Here is a 19,565-nt window from a genome sequence, read left to right on the forward strand (position 1 = left end):
CTCACCCTTCCTTACATCCTCTGCTCTGCTGGGTTCTGGAGCAACAACAGGAAGCTCTAATCATCTTCAGCTGCAGGCAGCATGGCCCCCAGGGAGAACGGCTGAGGGCACCCCTGGCCCCAACCTCAGATTTTTGTCCTGAGAACTCGTGGGGGAGGGCAGAAAGCTTGAAGCATGGGAGGTCTGGGGTGCAGGGGTGGACCTCATCATCTCCATCTTCCTGCTCCAAACGAAGTCTGCAGTGGTGCTTAAAGGACCTGGCTGGTTTAGGAGCCATCTGCCCATTGGTGCACTGGCTTTGCCTCAGCATGGTACCCATCTCCCAGCCTTGGCCCAGGTGTCTTTATACCTGACACTCACCACAGATGGCATTTCTTGAGTGCTGTGCTGTGCTGTGCTGTGGGCTTTGCTTGTATTCCTCATGACAATCTATTCAGGAAGCACTCATGGCATCCTCCATTTACCCACAAGGAGACTGAAATTTGAGTAGCCTGTCTCAGGTCGCACATTAGGCAGGAAAGCAGGGACTTGGATGGGTACTGTCGGCCACTTTGCCTCAGTCAGTGAATGCTCACTACATGTCTGTTGAACAACTGTTTGAATGAAATGGCCCTCCTGTACATTTAGGACCACTGAGGCATAGGACACTGGTCCTACAGCTGATCTGTGGCAATCAGGATAGGGACAGGTCTCCTGGCCCCTCTTGGCCTTTGGGACTGTTTCATTGTTGTAGGTTTTCATGAGAAGGGTGGCGTCAGGCAGCTCACCCTGCTCTCTGAGACTCAGTTTTCCCATCTGCAAAGTAGGGAAAGGGGTAAAGGTAGATACCTCCATACCTGCTTCTGGGAATCACTCCCTCCTGTTTCACCCCAATTCCTCAGCTCTTTCTTTCTAGTTGCCCTCCATCCCTTTGCCCCAACTCCACAGCAGATCCTAACTTGAGCTCTCTGGCTGTGGCTCATTGGGTACTGGGGTCTGCCTGGTGTCAGAGGAGGGGTGCAGACAGGTAGCATTGTTGGTGGGGGGAGAGGGAGAGGTAGTTCTCTGGTGGTTTTCTGGTGAAAGGGTGGAGAAGAGAACAAAGAATCCCACAGGGGGAGAAGTGGGGGGCATGGTGGAAGGGAGAGAACAGCGGATTTTTAGTCTTGAGGAAGCGTAGGTCTGGCACTTGGATGTCACCCCAGACCTCTAAGAGCCTCCCTGTCCCATCCTAGCTGGGGTTTCATTGCCCCTCCACCTGCCTCTCACCCAGGCATGGCATCTCCCTCTCATCACCCAGCTACCAACCCTGACTTCCCCTAAGCCCGGTCGGTCAGAAGAACACTGAGGTCCCAGAACCGATGTCCCCCCACCGTGCCCACCCTCTCCCTGCACTTACTTGGAGCAGCGGGAGCAGGCAGAGGAGGACCAATGGGACGTGGAGGAAGGCTGAGGGCCCCGCGGGACACCCCATGCCGTGGCTAGGGGCTGGGGACCAAAACTCCTGCCCAGCGCAGCAGGTCCACCCGCCAGCCCCTCCCCAAGACCTGTCCCGCCCACTGCCCGGAGGCTAAGGTAAGGTCCTGGGCACCCGGGGCATTCTCGGCCGCCTCCCCCAGGGCAGCGGTGACACCGCCGCAGCCCGCCCCCTGGGTTATTTATAGCTGGTACTGGGCAGCAGCTTCCGCCTGGCTGCCAGGGGCCAACTCCCCTCCAGCCCGCGGAGCAGGTTTCCCCGCCAACACTGCAGGGCTGGGGTTAGGCTTACCCTGAGCCTCAAGGTGGTAATGGAGAAAGAGAGGAGGGGCCTCAAGCTGTGGTCCCGGCGTGAGAGCAGGCGAGGACTGCTAGGGGGGCTTCTGGACCAGCACGTCACAAAGCGGCGGGCAGATTCCAAAGATGCGGCCCAAGCATAGTGATTTCAATGAGGATGCCATGCAAATTTCAGTTATTAGTGAACCTGGGCAAAGGGCGCACATACATTTTAAATTATATCTAAATTAAAAAAACAAGTAAACAAACAAAACAAAGCCCCAAAGCAATGACAGCTGGGGGCTGCAGCCAGAGATTCTGACCACTGCAGAGATTGGGATGGGGCCCAGGGGTCCTAGCATCAGGCAGGGTTGAGGAGCGCTGCTGTCAGGTGGGATAGGTGTAACTCTTCCTGGAGCCAGAAAGCAGCCTCAGAAGCTGCTTCTGATTGTGTGTGGGGGAGGTGGGGTTTGGGGGAGCAGTTAATAGCTTAAGCAGCAGCCCTGTTCAGGATCTAAGGGGAAAGCATTCCAGGAATGGGATTAAGCAGACCTGAGTTTTTCCTGGAGGTGCAGGCTGGGTGGTAGAGGCTTTGGAGAACTCAGACACTGCATGCATCCCCTGATCTCCCTGCCAGGGCATTGTTCTGTCTTTCAGAGCCTCTTCTCTTCTACCCCTTCCTCCAGGCAGCTTTCCTGACTGCTCCAAACACCCACTTCCCTCTCTTCTGAAATCTCACAGGCCTGATTCTGATGTCCCATCTCTCACCAGTTTAGATGGTTCTCTAATCCCCCTCTGCACATGAGTAGGGATGGGCCCTACCTTCCTCTTCCGGTGCTTCTTCCCCCTTCTCTCCTCTTTGGCACATCTTGGCCCCAGTGGTTGGTGCAGGGGAATGTTTGAGGGGAAAACTGGGGAAGAACTGACCAGATCTTCCTGTTTGAAGGTGAAGGGTGGAAATCCCTCCCAAAGTATTGGGACAGGAAATGGCTTTTCCAAGCCCAACCAAATGGGTTGGTCAAAGAGGGCTCCTGTAGGAGGCTCAGGAGGACCTGGAGGGGTGGGTAGGCTGGGGAAACTGGTGATAGGCCAGCAGGAGGTTGGCAGGGCATCATGAGCAAAGGCCTTGCTCTCAAGTCCAACAGCACAGCCTGCAGGGGGCATGGGAAGGTAAGGTAAGATAAGATTACTGAAGGGAACATGGTAGATCATAGCCTAGGTGACTGATTGGAGGTGAGATACAGCATGGGTGCTGGGCACCTCATTAGGTCCCCCTCATCAGAAGATGAGGTAGGGGACTTTCTGGGGAAGGGACTATAGAAGCACCTTGAAGGGCTCAGACTGATGGAGAAGGGGAGATCTCCACTCCAGCCAGAGGAGTCAAGGTAGGCAGTGGAGAGTAGCTGGTACAGAATGGCTTTGCTGGGGCTTGTGGAAGGTGGAGACAGTATGGGCCCGGAGAGCGGGAGGAGGACTGGAAGGAAGCTTCATTCCCTATATCTATGGGCGGATCTATGGTTATATTCTGTGTGCCTGTTTCAGGCAGCTTGGCTGCTCTAAAAGAATACTGTATGCTGAGTGGTTTAAGCAACAACTTTTATTTATTTTTGCTGGGGGCTGGAAGTCTGAGATCAGATCACTTGACAGCATTATTGGGTGCCAATAATGGCCCTTTTGGTAGGCAAATGGCTGCCTTCTTGCTGTGTCCTCACATAGCAGAGAGGGAGCTTCTTCCCCTTCTTATAAGGCCACTGATCCTGTCATGAAAGCTCTACCCTCATGATGTCATCTACCTCCAGACACCTCCACATCCCATCATACTGGAGGTAAGGGCATCAGCAAATGAATTTGAGGACAGGGGGACAGAAACACTCAGACCTTAACTGTGTCCTTCCCCTGCTTTCTTTGGTTTTCTAAATAGATTTCCTCACCTCACTTGGAACTGTCTTTGGAGAGGCATCTTCAGGAAACTGGATTTACGTTTTGCCCAGTTGGGATCCCAAAGTACCCAGGACTCCATGTCTTCCCAATCCCCAAGGGCATCCTGACCATTGCTGATTGGTGCCTCTTTGCCTAGAAGTGGAATGATCCATGAAGTAATTGACACTCAGCTTCTTGAGGGACCACATTGAGGTTGGGACTTTGCCCTAGGATTTCTTTGTCCTCTGTTCCACTTTGTCCCTCTCCCTGCTTTCTCTTGGGAACACTTCCTTTACATTTCACTGCTCAGAACTCATCTCACCTGGGAACTGATCCTGGGGAGCCTGTATGGTCAGAAAGCAGACAATAGAACCAGCAATAGAAAACCAATGACCTTGTCTTCTCCATCTTCCCAACTTGCTATGTAAAGCAAAGCAACAGAAAGCACTAGATTGAACTTGGCATCCCAAGATGCAGGAGGGGTAGAGGGTTAGGGTCTATGCTCTAGAAGGAAAAGGAATGAGAAAAGGGGACAGAGACTTGGGCATAGGCCAGCTTTAAGGAGGAATGGGCAGCAGAGCTCCGCCATGGTGACCAGCAGTCAATGACTCTGAGCAACAGGGCTGTAATTATCAGAAAGAGCCCCTGATACCCAGTGTCCTGCATCTGTGGTGCTTGGGGCATGAGGAGGGGACATGTCCACAGTCGTTAAAGGGTTGAGAGAGGTTAGCCATTGTATGGAGTGGACTGAATATTGTTTTGTTCCAAAATGGTTCTGTCCTTCTGAGAAATCTCCATCCTTGACTCCAGTGTCACTCAACCATCTTCTTTATTACCATTCTTCATAAGACTACTGTGGTTTGAATGTGTCAAATCATAAGTGTTGGAAACTTTGTCCCCAAGGCAGCAATATTGAAAGATTGGACTTTTGGGAAATGATGGGGTCAGAGGATCAGGGATGAATCCATTTGTGGATGAATGGATTAATGGGTTATTTCTGGGATGGTTTTGTTATGACAGTGAGCTCTCTCTGGCACACTTGTTCTGTCACATCATATTGGGTTCTCTGCCATGTTATGCTGCAGCAAGAAAGCCCTCATGAGAGGTCAGTGCCATGTGCTTTCCAACTTTGAGCTAAATAAGCCTCTATTCTTTATAAATTACTCAGTCTCAGGTGTTTTGTTACAACAACAGAATGGATTAAGGCAGCCTCCTTTTATATTTCTCTTCTTAATTGCCTTCTCTCCCCCCATGACATTTTAATAGCATATTTGTGTTGCATACCATTGTGTTTGTACTGTCTAAGATTGTTCCACTTCCTGAGAATCTATTCTGCGTGCCTGGGAGTGCATGCTCTACTCCAACCACGTGATTTTATTGACAATTGACTGCTGTGGACTGGCCCAGAGAAACGGACTAGGCTGGATGAAGGAGAGGGCCTCATCCCAGACCATACTTGCTTGGTAGAGAAATAGACAGCTGATCTGAAATCACCCCAAGCCTTCCTTTGAGACTTCAAAACTGTGCTCCAAAGAGAGTCTGTTCCTCTCTCATGGAAAAACAGAGAGATGTCAGGTGCAGTGGTTGTGTGGTGAGCCAAGTCAAGAATGTGAACTTCTACATAGAGGGGAGCAGAAGAGAGGAGAGAAGGGCCTGGTGGTCTTTGAGCGTCTGGTTCCTAGAAATCAGCCCTATACCTCTAGTTTGGAGTTTTACCTCTAGTAATGGAGTTCTCCAATGTGTCTTCCCTTCCCCATGGTCTAGTTTGAGGTAAGCTTTTGCTGCTCATTATCTAATGAATTGTGACCTACACAGACTGGATCAGGAATTGAGCAGTTATAGAATTCAGTAAAAGATGTCCAGGAAAATGTCAGACACCCTATCTGCATGTCTGGGAACCTTCACTGTTGTGGAAAGTCTAGACTTTCTGTAAATTTAGGAGATACGGGTGGTTGGGTTAGTGCATGTGGCTATGAAAGGAAAGGGTGACTTTGAAAGGCTGGAGAACTTGGGGACATTTGAGTTACATGTATCTGAGTAGGAGAGAGTCAGGATTCTCAGAAGGCTGGCTTGGGCAGCTAGGCACTCTTGGGGTGGAGGTAGAGTCTGGAGCTAAGAAGGCAGAGAGGGCTGGAATAGCAGTACAGGCAAGAGATAAGATGGTCCTCAGTCCAGGGAGGAGTTGCAGGACAGGCAGGGGATTCTATGAGCCAAAACACCCACCTTGCCTTTCCCTGGCCCTGCAAGGCCACAACACTGACCCCAGCTCTCTCTCTAGGGCTGAGCAGTCTCAGCCCCAGTGCTATAACACATGAAGGTCCTCAAGTCATATGGAGGGATCCCTTCTCATGTGACCAGGTGTCCACGGTATATGGTGCTATCATTTTAGGTGGGGAGGTCACACCAATTTAGCTTCAGGGTGCAGAGTTCAGTTTTGCTATGCAACTTTGGAACAGAATTCTACAGCATTGTTCAAAGAATAGGCATTGATTTTGCTCCTATTTTATTTTTTTCTCCTGGGTTCCATGGAATGTTGCTTTGATCTCCTCACTTACCAAAAAAAAAAAAAAAAAAAATCATAGTTCAGGAGGCCAGGTCCAAGCATGAGTTATGGTGTAATTCTGTTGTCATTCATCTCTAAAGAAAAACAAGTCATCACACTTGATTAATAGAGATTAGGTCAGCTCTAGAGGAGGAATTTCTACCTGCTCACAAAAGAGCCTTGAACTTTGTGCCTGAGAACAGCTGCGGGGCTTGTATGTCCCAGGATGGTTTGGACTCTGGTGCCGAGTGGCACTTGGGCCTGGTTCCAGTTGTCCTGTCTGTGGCTTCGCAGCTGTCCTCTTGTACTGCATGGAGACTCCTCCCACGAGCAGGCACCATGGGCTGGGCTAGACAGAAGTCCATGCAGGGGACTCCAAGAGTGGTGTAGGACAGGCTGCTGCTGGCCCCGGGGTAGAGGTGGCCTGGAAGGACCTCTGAGGCCTGTGCTGTGGGGCCTGCCTCTGCCTTACTCCAGTAGTCACCCTTTGTGACCTGTGGAGCATGTCTTCCTCCCTGCATCCTTTTCCCCTGCCTGTAAAATAAATTAAGAACACCTCTCAGGGAAGACCGCTGTGAAGATGAATGCAGATAGAGCCTGTGTGAACAACCACTGCTGAGAAATGTGAGGCGGTGTCATTTTACAATTATGCATCACTTAACAATGGGGACAGATAGGTGACTTCATCATGCAGACCCCATAAAGTATACTTACACAAACTAAGTTGGCCACAGTGTCACTAGGTGATACAACAACATGCTATCTGTCCTTGACTGAAACATCATTACATAGAGTGTGTCTGTATTTTGTTTCTTTCAGTTCAAAGTCAATAAACACTGTAAGACCTCAGGAAAGGTATGATCATTACAGCCAAGAATAGAGTCAGTTCTTAGCAAATGTTTGTTGAGTAATTGAATGAACAGGAGTCTTAGGCAAGAAGCATGGAATAGTCAGGGAATGAGGGATGGGAGAAGTTCCTCACACAGTGGGCACACTCCAGATGCTTCCACCTGTGCCTGCTTTTCTTGAACTCCTATGAGAATCCTGGATTGAACAGCACAAGAAACTCTGTCATTTGAATTTACTACTATTCTGTTTATTGAGCCACTCCTGCCACGTGGAAGCTACTCCAGAAGAGTGCCTTCTACCCCTGTTGGACAACACTTGCTCTCCTCCCTGATAGCACCTGGTCCTGTTACCTCTGACCTGGCTCTGCCAGGCGCAGGTTTTACCTGCCCTTGCCTGTGGGCGATAGCCACTAGCTGAGGCCAACGTACCTCCCGCGGTGAGGCCATGGAAGTCCTTGTAGTGTGCCCCCTGTGAGAAGATACTGCAAGGTTTTTGTTTTGATGAGACAGCTCTTGTCATGGGTAAGTGTTGGCCACTCCTTTTTTCTGAACTTTGCCCACCGTGACTCCCTCTCAAGGGTCTCAAAGCAGCCCTGACATTTTGCTTTTGTCATAATCTATTAGTCAGGGCTCCCCAGAGAAAAAATATTAGTAAAAATGTATGTCTAGATTGATAGATAGATTGGTAGATAGATGACAGAATGATCAACAGGTAGATAGACAGATAGATGATTCACTGGTCAATAGGTAAGTAGATGGATAGATAGATAGATAGGTGATAGATAGATAGATAGATAGATAGATAGATAGATAGACAGATCTGGGTAGAGCTGAAACTCATGCATCTAACTTGTCTACTAGGACAGACTAGAACCATGTTGGTAGGCATGACTAACTCTGTATTGTGGGAGATTCAATGATTTCTTGCTTTTTTCTTTTCAGTATTTTGCCAAAAATTCACAAAGACATATATTTAGTAGAAAAGTTTTATTTAAAGATGTAGGAATTGGCATTTAGAGGGGAGGGTGTCTATGACTTGTTCTGGGGAAGAGAATGATTTTCCTTCAGCCCCCAGGTCAGGTGGTTCAGCATGGGAATGTAAGCAGGGCTACGAGGGAGAGACCTCCTAGATGATGTCATCTCTCACCCTCTGCACCCATCACCATCTCTAGCTGGAGACTCAGAGACTGAGGACTACTAGGACAGTAAGGCCTCCAGATTTGTCTGAGCCTGGGACCTGTAGTACCTGGCCTTTTGTGCATACAGGACAGAGTGTGGACTGGGAAGGGGGACACTGAGAGATCTGCTTCAAGGTCAGATCAGGTACAAAAGTCAAACCCAAGCAGGGCTTGTGCTGAGCACTGACAGGTGTCTGCGGGGGCCATACTTCTGGAGCTGGTAGAGGCCAAGCCCTGGAGGCTGTTCTGGAGATGAACTGTGGCCAGCTTCACCTGGGCGTGTGGGCCCAGTTCTGCCCAGGGAATACAGAAGAAGTGATGCAGGCAGATGCCAGCTGATAAGATGGGGGTGGGAGATGCAGATGAAAATCTTGGTCCTGTTCTCAGACAGGCTGGCTCCCTTGTGGCCAGAGAACAGCCTGAGCTGTGAGAGTTGAGGAGCGACTGGAGGTCATGAGGGCTGACCAATCTGCAAAGGATCCCAGGGGAATAGAAGAATGACTATGATTGGTCCTGGAGAGAAGAAAAAGAAAGTGGTTCTCACTGCTTTGTGCCCCAGAAAGGCCATCACAATACTATTCTTAGAAGGAAGTATATTTAGTGGGGAAATGAAATCCCACACCATATCCTTGACTTCTCCATTTCCAAATACTGGGCTTTGTGAGTTACCTGAAATTGCAATAATAACAGCTAATGCATATGCAGCCTGGGTCCTTGCTAGGCATGATTCTAATCTTAGGTGTACAATCACTCCTCCATATGTGGGTCCTGCGTCCGTGCATTCAACCAATCTCGGCTCAAAAATATTTGAAAAAAAATCGATCTGCCCTGAACATGAAAAAACAGACTGTTTTTTCTTATCATTATCCCCTGAACAATATAGTAAAAACAATGATTTGCATAGCATTTAGAAGTATTAGGTATTATAAATAATCTAGAGATGATTTAAAGTCTATAGCAGGATGTGCCTGGGTTATATACAAATGCTACACTATTTTATGTAAGGCACCTGAGCATCTTTGGGTTTTGGTATCCTGGAGGTCCTGGAATCAATCTCTCCTCAGTAATGAGGGATGACTGTACTGTGCATGCTTGTATAATCCACATAAAACCTTTTTATTGTGTGTGTTTTAGGAATGAAGAAACTGAGCACAGAGAGATTGGGTAATGAACCCAAGGTCACAGAGCTCTTATATGGTAGACCTGGATGTGCAACTGCAGCAGTCTGGGCCAGAAGTCTGTACTCTTAGACACCACGCCGTGGTGCCCTTCTATGGGAAGGGCCACCCAAGGTGTGCAGGTCCTAGGCAGTACCACTCTTGCTTTCCTAGGGTTTGCTACAGAAGGAGAACATCAGCAATCCCCTCCCCTGCCCACTTGCTGAATTCCAGAGCCCATTAAAGCATCAACGAACTTCCCTCTGGCTGCTCTTACTGGGAGGCTGTTTGTGAAGAGAAAATTGTAATTCCACTCAAACACTTTTTCTTTTCTTTCTCTAAGTTCACGTCAGATAGTTAATGTGCCGATATTGTAATAAGGCTTGAGGGAAGCGCATCTCACAATAGTGTGAAAACCCAATCTTCATGCTTATGAACTACAAGAGGCTCTAGCTTTTTCTTTCCTTAAGAAAGACAGTGCTCTGAACTGAGCTGGAGCCATTTACTTGACTATAATAGGAGGTATTTGTGTGGAGAACCACATCTCCTTGTATAATCGGCTAATGTTCCCTTTGGCAGGTATAAAGAATATTGACAAAGGAGATTCAAATTCTCCTGCATTTCCCCCCACTTCTTAGAAAGAAAGGGAAACTGGTTTTTGAACATAGTATAAATATAATCATATGCGTCCTCAAATATTGATTCTGGGTAGCGTCTTATGTCATATGCACATAGTAGGGGCTCTGTAGAAACAAATCAAAGCCAGATTGCCTGAGAGGATTCTGTCTGCTGTCTTCTAGCTATCTGACGTTGGCTGAGTGACTTCAGTTCTCTGGATCACAATTTCTTCTGTAGACAGGAGCTGGTAATAGTATCTATCACACGATGCATACTTTTCTGTTTACAGTGGGGTTATGTCCTGATCAGCCCACAGCAAGCTGGCGATATCCTAAGATTAAAATGCACAAATATACCTAACCTACTGGATGTCCCAGCTTAACAATGCAGTACACTGCAGAGTGGTGGTTGTTTCCCCTCATGATCATGTGGTTGCCTGAGAGTTGTGGCTTTTTCTGCTGCCTAGCATAGAAAGAGAGCATCGTACTTAACTGCACATTGACAGTCCAAGAAAAGGATGAAATTCAATGTCTGATTTAGGTTTCAACAGAAAGTATGTTGCTTTCGCATCATTGTAAAGCCTCAAAATTGTGCGTTGGAGCATCCTAAGTTGGTGACGGTGTGTAACTGGCTTGTTGGTTGGCTCTGAAGATCTCATGCATTGATCCGGGCCCAGTAGTGAGATCAGTGCCTGGTCTAGCATGTACCCTTAAAGCCATGCTACTGCTGTGACAGTAGCATGTAGTAGTTTGGGATGGAGGAGGTCATCCTGGCCACTCAGCCCTTGATGGTCTGGACCAGAAATAATACTAACTTTTTACAGATGTTTGTATTGTGATGAAAGTCTAGTTCTAGCAATAGTTGGCAAGTTAACATACAAGAAAGAGCTTTGCAAGTGACTTTAGAGGACTTCCAGTTTAATCCCTTCATTTTAGATGTGGAAACTGAGGGCCAGAGCAGAGAAGGGCTTGCTCAGGCTGTCAGAGCGAGTGCCTGTGGGAGCTTGGACTCTTATGGCAAGTGACAGAGTAATTTCCTGCTACTGAATCCAACAAGAAAAATGGGAACATATATTTTATAGATCTTTATGGCTTACTTTATTTTTTCTAGAAATCTACTTTTATGAATTTCTTAGAAGTATTGATCCGCAGTTGATTAACAATAATTTAAAAAATACTGGATGGGAGATAACTCCGTGAGAAAATATTTGTGTAGCATGTGTGAGGCCCTGAGTTCTATCCCTAGCACTGTGAATAAACAAAACAAAAAAATCAACTCTTTCACCTTAGACAAGGTCTAAGAACTCAACTGCCTGGGTCTCTTCTCAAGAGATTCAGATGTAATTTATAATCAAGGTCAAGAGTACAGTCAAGGGTGCAGCCTGGGGCACTGAGTGACTTCCAAGCTCCAGAGGACTGAGCAGCCGGGACTGAGAGGCATGACTGTCTCAGGTCAGGTGCGTTGCATCATCTGGGAACATGTTAGATGCACACGCTTCAGCCCACCCCAGATTCACAAATCAGAAACTCTGGGGATGAAGCATAGCAGTCTGTATTAGGCCTGTGTGTGTGTGTGTGTGTGTGTGTGTGTGTGTGTGTGTGTGTGTGTGTGTTTGGGGGTGTACAGCACCTTCTAGCTCTAGCTCTGCTTCCCAGTACAATGGGTGAAGTTTGGACCAGATGAGCTCCAAGGTCCTCTCAGTCATAGTGACCTAGGCTTCCAAAGGAGGGCTGGTGGCTGAGGCAGAGGCTGGGCTCATAGGCATATATCTAGTAAGCTCTCAATTATTATTGGATGTGAATGATGGATGGGCGGTAAAAAATGGATGAATGCCATGAAGAATATAGAATGAACAGATGAGTCAGCAAGGACCATTAGGATGCCTGTGAAGTCTTTCTGTGGGGCAGGGGAAGGGGTGTGTGTGTGTGTGTGTGTGTATGTTCCTGAAGTTCCAGCACTGGGCACCCATCAAACCCTGAATCTCTGCTGTCCTGTGTCCAGCTTCCAGCCTCACAGGGATAAGAAGCAGGACATCTCAGCAACTCAAGCAATTAAAGCATGGGCTGGGGTGGAGGGAGGAAGGAAAAATTCTCTGAGGTTATTCGATCCTGCCTCCTGTTTGGACAGGAAGTGCCCTATGCAGCTCTCCAGTACCTGGTCTCCCAGCTTGTGCTTGAATAGCTCCTACTCTTCAGGCACCCAGGTGCCTCCTGCAGGTTGCTTTCCCTAACCATTCTAGCCCCTGCTGACCTGCCCACTCCTGTACTCCCAGTCTGAACTCCTTTTGACTGTTCCTACCAGCTTGGAAGTCTTCAATACTTATTTAAAAAATTAATTTAATAGCATAAGAAATACACAAGTACACTGTTATTAAGAAATCAAAATAAGAGAGACAAATATCTCCCTGGATCCTCCCAATATCACCTGCCTTCCCATCACTTTTTATCAATTTCTCGAGTTACTTTCCACACCATAAAGCTTGCATTTTTATTTGAGTCTTTGCATTGCCTTTTTTGTGAGGTTATTTACATAAATATCATATTGTGTAGACACTCTTTTCACTTAAGAGCTTGTCTTAGAGAACTTTCAGCGCTGGGGCTTTTGTGCTATGTCATTCATGCATGTCATCTGTGTGCAGCATCTATGTTACAGCATAATGTGGCATAAAATGCCATTTATGTTATTGGTTGCCTGTGTACCAGGGTAGGGACACACTGCTCTTATTAATTGAAGCTGTGGAACATTTCCAGAATGGCACTTAGTAGGCAATTAGGCAATGCTGCAGAGACTGGTTGTTTTTTTTTTTTTTTTGCACGTGCCTCTTTGTGTAACATGTGCATGTATTTCTCTAGGGTATAAACTCAGAAGTAAATTGCTGAATTGGAAGATACAAATCTTTTGTATTTTCATAGATGCTACTAAACTTCCCTTCATATTGCTTGCTTCCTGGCACCTGAGGCCCAATACCTCCCACTCTATCTATTGCAGTTATCATCAGTCTTCGTTTTGCCAATCTGATTAGCAGGGAGGTGAAACTTATTCTTTCTCTAATTTGCATTTCACTGATTACTCATGAGGTTGAACACATTTTTATATGCTTATTGGCCATTGGTAGAGGAAATGCTCATTGAATGAATAAGGAGCTTGGTAAAGGGACTGATGAGGAAAGGAGTGTAGCTCTGGGCACAATGTTTTGTGAGACTCCAGCACTCAGTTAGCCCAGGAGAACTGCTCACAGGACCCAGCTGGGGTGCAGGTGAGGAAGGCATTTCTGATGCATGGAATGATAAAGTCAAATAGCCAATCAGACAGAGACAAAGCTGGGCCCCTTGCTTTAAGGCATCTCTTCTTAGCTGGATGTCCCTCATTATCACAACTGTTGTCTGAACTCAGAAATCCTATAAGTGAAGATTATAACTCTTGGTTACAATTTGTTTCAGTTATCTATTGCTGCATAACAAATTACCCCAAAACATAGTGGTGCTAACAGCAACGACTACTTACTTGCTTATGTTTCCGTAACTTTGGGAGGGTTCACAGGGACAGCCCAGCTATCTTCTGGAGCTGGAATATTCAAGATGGTTTGCAAATTCACATGTCTGAAGCATGGGTTGATATGACTGGACCAGTTGAGGTCTAGATGGACATCTCTCTAGTGTCCTCTCCACATGGCTCAGCTCAGGCTTCCTCACAACATGGTATTTTCTGAAAAGTGACTTTTTTTTTTACATGCAGCTCCCCTGGGATGCAAAAGTAGAAGCCACACCATTTTCTTAATGCTGGACCTGGAAGCCCCAGAAGGTCCTTAATGCCTTATTCCATTGGCAAAACCAGTCACAGGACCATGGGATGGGGAATAGACTTTACCTCTGTGTTGGGATGGTAGGGGCCCTTTGGAAAAGAACACGAGGGCTGGAAACACTGTTGAAATCCTCCTAAAGCTATAATAAAAGAACTTATAAAGACATGGGTGTCTTAGAGAACCTCAGGCTAGAAAATGCAGCTGTGGAAAATTTGGAGTGGGAAATGACATCAGTAACCCAGTGGCACCTCCTCATCTCCCTGGGACATCCTAGTTCTTCTTAGGCTTTTTCCTCCTCTCCCTGACTGCAAGCAGGAGCACATGGTGGAGCAAAGCCACTTATCTCATGACTGGGAAGTGAAAGAGAAGAGGGGAAGAGACAGAGTCCACAATCCTCTTCAACAGCACACCCCTAATCCCATGCCCTACTTCTTAAAGGTTCCACTGTCTCCCTGAGGTGCTCTTACCTTTCCATGAACTATACAAAGTTGTCTCAGAGTAGCGCTCTCAGCCTTCAAGTGCCCAACTATTCCATGTTTTCTGAATCCCAATTCAAACACCAGATTGATCCAGCCTGACCAGTTGAGGTCATTTCCAGATGAGGAAAGGGAGGACCAGAGATGTTGGAGGTGTTGCCCAGCACAGTGAAGTGGCAGAGCTAAGTGCTGAACTTAGTCTTCTTCCAGGCTGCTGCTCTAAGCACTCATAGGCATGCCTTCGTCCTACCACAGCTACTGTCCAGCCCAGATCTGTGGGGGCCTACTCTTGAGGATCAGCCTTGTCTGTCTCCTGCTATGAGGGGCAACAGCAACCTCCCTGCAGAGTGGCATGCTCCTTAGAGGTGTAATTCATTCACAGCTGAGGGCTTCAGTCACCCAGCTGACTTTCTACGTGGAAGCTGAGCTGTTGCTCCAGTGTGGGCTGAGCAGCTGGAGTTTTGAGGCCTAAAGCACAGTAGGGTGGGAAGGAATGCTTGCTTCTGAGCATTTTCCTTGTGGGCCAAACATCTTGGTATTTCTGATGAGAAGGCTGGCTCCAGCTCTCTGAGGTGCACTGTCTACCTGGGATGGGACTCCCCAGGACCGCCCAGACTAGGCAGAAACCTAGCTTGTGGCTCCATGTACCTTGCATGGTTTTCTCTGCCCTTTCTAGGAAATGAGGGATGCCCTATTTTAGAGAACCTCTGCATTACAAGTTCTGGACCCTTCCTCTTCTCCGAAGGGCCTTGGGTAATATAAATCATAGCCTAGAATGTACCCTCCCTCAGCTCTACCTAAGAGCAACCTTTCCATCCTCTAATGTCTGGCCAAAGCCCCTCCTCCATGGCACCTTCTTAGGTTTCCATGAGAACGGTTTCTATCTCTATTTGGAAATCTCTTTTTCCAACCTCTGTCACTGGGATTTTGGAAACAAGCAGGAAGTCCTGGGAGATTCTCATAATGCATCATGTATTCATCCAACATCTGTTTGCTGAGTGTCTGCTCTGGGCAGACACCATCTAACCCTGGGGAAGAGAAGAGATGAATATCACTGCCCTCACAGACCTAAGGCTTTGCTGTGAGAGGCAAGCAATGAACAAGATGATGTAGCCAAGTGTGTGGTGAGTCACATAGAAGTAGGTGCTATGGGATAAAAGGGAGCAGTCAAGATAGTTTAGAGTGCCAGGCATGGTAACAGGATGGTACAATTTAAAAGAGGGAAGGGAGACCTCACTGAGAAGTGAGACTGAAGCAAACACTTGAAGGCGAGTTGTGAGGCTGTCTAGGGAAGGAGCCTGCAGGGAGCAGGTCCCAAGAGGGGCTGGGAAAGGAGCATGTCTGGAATGTTTGAGGCACAGTATGGCAAGAGCAAAGTAGACAAGGGGGAGAGAGGTAGAAGATAGGCCAGCAAAGAAATGAGGCCCTGTGGATCACTGTAAGGCCACTGGCTTTTACCCTGAATGAGATGTGGCTATGAAGGGTTGTCCTTGTTATCTTACTATTCTTAATAGGGAAAAGTGTATAATAAGCAACCACAAAACAAAGTTATTTAAATGATAATTAATACTATTTTAGTTCTCTTTATCCACCAAACATCATGTTAAGCACTTTATACAAATAAATTTATGTAATCCTTATATCCATTTCTTGAGTGAGGAAATTGAGACTCAGGGAAATTTAGTCTTTCCCAGGGTCACACAGCTAGAAAGTCATAGAATGAGAATTTGAATCCTGAGGTCACACTCCAGGCTACCTTTCACAGTGCCTTGAATTAATGGAATCCTTCCCAGCTGATATACTGTTCTGTTTAGTTCCAAGATGAGGTACAATAGGGCATGCCTTGACTTTACTCAGACTCTGTCAGATTAGTGATCATGTATTCACCCACCCACCCACCCATCCATCCATCCATTTTTCCTTCCTTCCCTTATTTCCTCCCTGTATCTATTTACATATCCACTCATTCAACCATTTAGCAGTCACTGTGGCTTCCTATGTACCCAGACCATACTGGACCAAGAATTCTCAGATGTTTTCTGTTGCCGTATTCTTATTCCATTGAGAAGGGCAGCAAGAACCAGAGAGGAGCTTCAGATTCCACTCCAGCTCTAGCCTACCCAGCCCTGGGACTTCTCTTAGCCTCAGTGTCTCTGCCTTTCCCCAGGGGGGCTTAGCTTAGTGATTCCCTGGTTATAGGATGTGCTCATCTGGGTAGGTGAGCTCTGTTTCCACATTGCTTCTACTGCCTGCAAGTGAGGTTGGAGGGTCTCCAGCTGTAGATATAGCTCAGCCTCCGTCTGGAGGCTCAGGTGGGAGGTGGCCCATTGCCATAGAAACCAGGCCCAGTACAGAAAAAAAGCTTCATTTTTATTCCCTCCTCTCCGCCTGGAGAGCTTAGGTGAGTATGGAGCTGCTCACCTAGGCAGAGATGGGACCTGGGAGAGGAAGGGGCTGTCTCTAGCTGAAGTGAGGATCAAACTTACTGGATAGACTCTGTCTCCACCCCAAGAGTGCCTAGCTGCCCAAGCCAGCCTTCTGAGAATCCTGACTCTCCTACTCAGATACATGTAACTCAAATGCCCCCAAGTTCTCCAGCCTTTCAAAGTCACCCTTTCCTTCCATAGCCACATGCACTAACCCAACCACCCGTATCTCCTAAATTTACAGAAAGTCTAGACTTTCCACAACAGTGAAGGTTCCCAGACATGCAGATAGGGTGTCTGACATTTTCCTGGACATCTTTTACTGAATTCTATAACTGCTCAATTCCTGATCCAGTCTGTGTAGGTCACAATTCTTTAGATAATGAGCAGCAAAAGCTTACCTCAAACTAGACCATGGGGAAGGGAAGACACATTGGAGAACTCCATTACTAGAGGTAAAACTCCAAACTAGAGGTATAGGGCTGATTTCTAGGAACCAGACGCTCAAAGACCACCAGGCCCTTCTCTCCTCTCTTCTGCTCCCCTCTATGTAGAAGTTCACATTCTTGACTTGGCTCACCACACAACCACTGCACCTGACATCTCTCTGTTTTTCCATGAGAGAGGAACAGACTCTCTTTGGAGCACAGTTTTGAAGTCTCAAAGGAAGGCTTGGGGTGATTTCAGATCAGCTGTCTATTTCTCTACCAAGCAAGTATGGTCTGGGATGAGGCCCTCTCCTTCATCCAGCCTAGTCCGTTTCTCTGGGCCAGTCCACAGCAGTCAATTGTCAATAAAATCACGTGGTTGGAGTAGAGCATGCACTCCCAGGCACGCAGAATAGATTCTCAGGAAGTGGAACAATCTTAGACAGTACAAACGCAATGGTATGCAACACAAATATGCTATTAAAATGTCATGGGGGGAGAGAAGGCAATTAAGAAGAGAAATATAAAAGGAGGCTGCCTTAATCCATTCTGTTGTTGTAACAAAACACCTGAGACTGAGTAATTTATAAAGAATAGAGGCTTATTTAGCTCAAAGTTGGAAAGCACATGGCACTGACCTCTCATGAGGGCTTTCTTGCTGCAGCATAACATGGCAGAGAACCCAATATGATGTGACAGAACAAGTGTGCCAGAGAGAGCTCACTGTCATAACAAAGCCATCCCAGAAATAACCCATTAATCCATTCATCCACAAATGGATTCATCCCTGATCCTCTGACCCCATCATTTCCCAAAAGTCCAATCTTTCAATATTGCTGCCTTGGGGACAAAGTTTCCAACACTTATGATTTGACACATTCAAACCACAGTAGTCTTATGAAGAATGGTAATAAAGAAGATGGTTGAGTGACACTGGAGTCAAGGATGGAGATTTCTCAGAAGGACAGAACCATTTTGGAACAAAACAATATTCAGTCCACTTCATACAATCTCTGAAAGACTTTCCTGGAGCAATTAGTGACTTGGAGGCCATAAAATGGCACAGAGCAAAAGCCACGGAGAACAACTTGGCTTTTCTTGAAAGCTCTTCCTCTCAAGGCCCAGCTTTCAGGAGAAAGGAAACACCATGGTGTATAAATCTGAGCCCCATTCATTTGGGCACTCCCATTCACTCTCTAAGATCCAGGACTGCCAATGGCTCCCAGCTGCTGGAGAACTAAGACCAAACTCCTCCTTCAGGCAGCAAGGGGACTAGGAAAGTCAGGCCATAAGGAGGCCCATCACTTTTGCCACATGCAGAGCTGTGGCATTGGAACCCAGTGCGACCCAGTAGGGCCCACTGACTGTAGGTACTGTGCATCTGATGGTGGTAGTGGGTGCAAGGGTGGGGGATCAAACCTTCCCAAGTAATTCAGGATTTTCTTCACCTCTGGCCTTGCCCCTCCATGCCAATGGCACTCCCTGGACACTTTGATAGTGAAAAACCCCCTCTGGAGGGGGCAGCTCCCTCTGGAGTTGAGGGCCACTGGTGGGGAACCTACTGGAATGCTGGGTGGTGTTTGGATATATGGAGGAGCAGTGGAAGCAAGGCTGGGGGTACGCACGACCCAGAACCAGGGCCAGTAGGTCAGGCAAGGGGCTGTCTGTTGTGTCCTGCTGCCAACCTCAGATCAAAGGCAGTAGGTTGGTGCTCCTGAAAGGGACCAGAAGACTTTCCCTCTTTCTTCCCCTCCACTCTCTCCCATGATGCTGGGCATGAAGGTTCCTTTCTTGGGCACCAGACTTAGGGGGGCCTGGGGCAAATAGATAGCAAAGAGCGCAAGGACAGGCCTGTGATAGTAGTGCCGTTGAGTGGGCACTACCTTTGCTTTGTTTTCTTTTGTTTACAGTACCATGGATAGAACCCAAAACCTCCCACATGTTAGGCAGGTCCTCTACTGCGGAACTAAACCATAGCCTCATTTTTATCTTTTGAATTTTGTTGCATGTTCACATGTGACTTATTTACTCTTAGTATCATTTTAAAATAACTTCCAAGTATAGAAAAGTTGCAAGAAAAACTTCCATATTTTCCTCACTCACATTAACCAATGAACATTTTGCCACATTTGCATTTATCATTCATCCCCTCTCTCTGCGTGTATATCTCACACTCATACAAGCATATATGCATATGACGCTCTAAATACCTCAGTGTATGCAATATTTCCTAAAAGTGATATTCTTTTACGTCACCATAGTATAGCGGTTAAAGTCAGGAAATATAACTGCAACTCTGACTTTACTATTAACTAATCTGTGTGATCCATATTAAAATTTTGCCAATTCTCCCAATAATGCATTTTAACTTACTTTTTCCTATCCAGGATTTGATCTAAGATTGTATATATGCATTTTCTGGTCATGTCCCTTTATTCC

The 19,565-nt window shown here is 47.0% G+C and overlaps 1 protein-coding gene, 1 long non-coding RNA gene and 1 other non-coding gene across 3 annotated transcripts in view; 1 reads left to right on the plus strand and 2 right to left on the minus strand.

The window, feature by feature from the left end:
• Positions 1-1,581, minus strand: part of Crhr2 (corticotropin releasing hormone receptor 2) — a 42,271-nt gene extending 40,690 nt beyond the window's left edge. The window contains exon 1 of the mRNA XM_020156551.2: positions 1,379-1,581. Within this exon, the coding sequence (XP_020012140.2) occupies positions 1,379-1,453 (75 nt within the window). The 5' untranslated portion in view covers positions 1,454-1,581. The remainder of the gene's footprint in view (positions 1-1,378) is intronic.
• A 5,872-nt stretch (positions 1,582-7,453) lies between these two features.
• The window catches only part of LOC141417371 (uncharacterized), a 30,316-nt gene continuing 18,204 nt past the window's right edge, over positions 7,454-19,565 (plus strand). Inside the window, exon 1 of the long non-coding RNA XR_012441914.1 lies at positions 7,454-7,563. This is a non-coding gene — a long non-coding RNA (uncharacterized lncRNA). The remainder of the gene's footprint in view (positions 7,564-19,565) is intronic.
• On the minus strand, positions 9,724-9,825 carry LOC141421192 (small nucleolar RNA U13). Its single transcript, XR_012445849.1, has one exon. It is a non-coding gene; the product is annotated as a small nucleolar RNA U13 (small nucleolar RNA).

This window comes from Castor canadensis, chromosome 2, assembly GCF_047511655.1.
Source record: "Castor canadensis chromosome 2, mCasCan1.hap1v2, whole genome shotgun sequence".
In the NCBI taxonomy this organism is placed as follows: domain Eukaryota; kingdom Metazoa; phylum Chordata; class Mammalia; order Rodentia; family Castoridae; genus Castor; species Castor canadensis.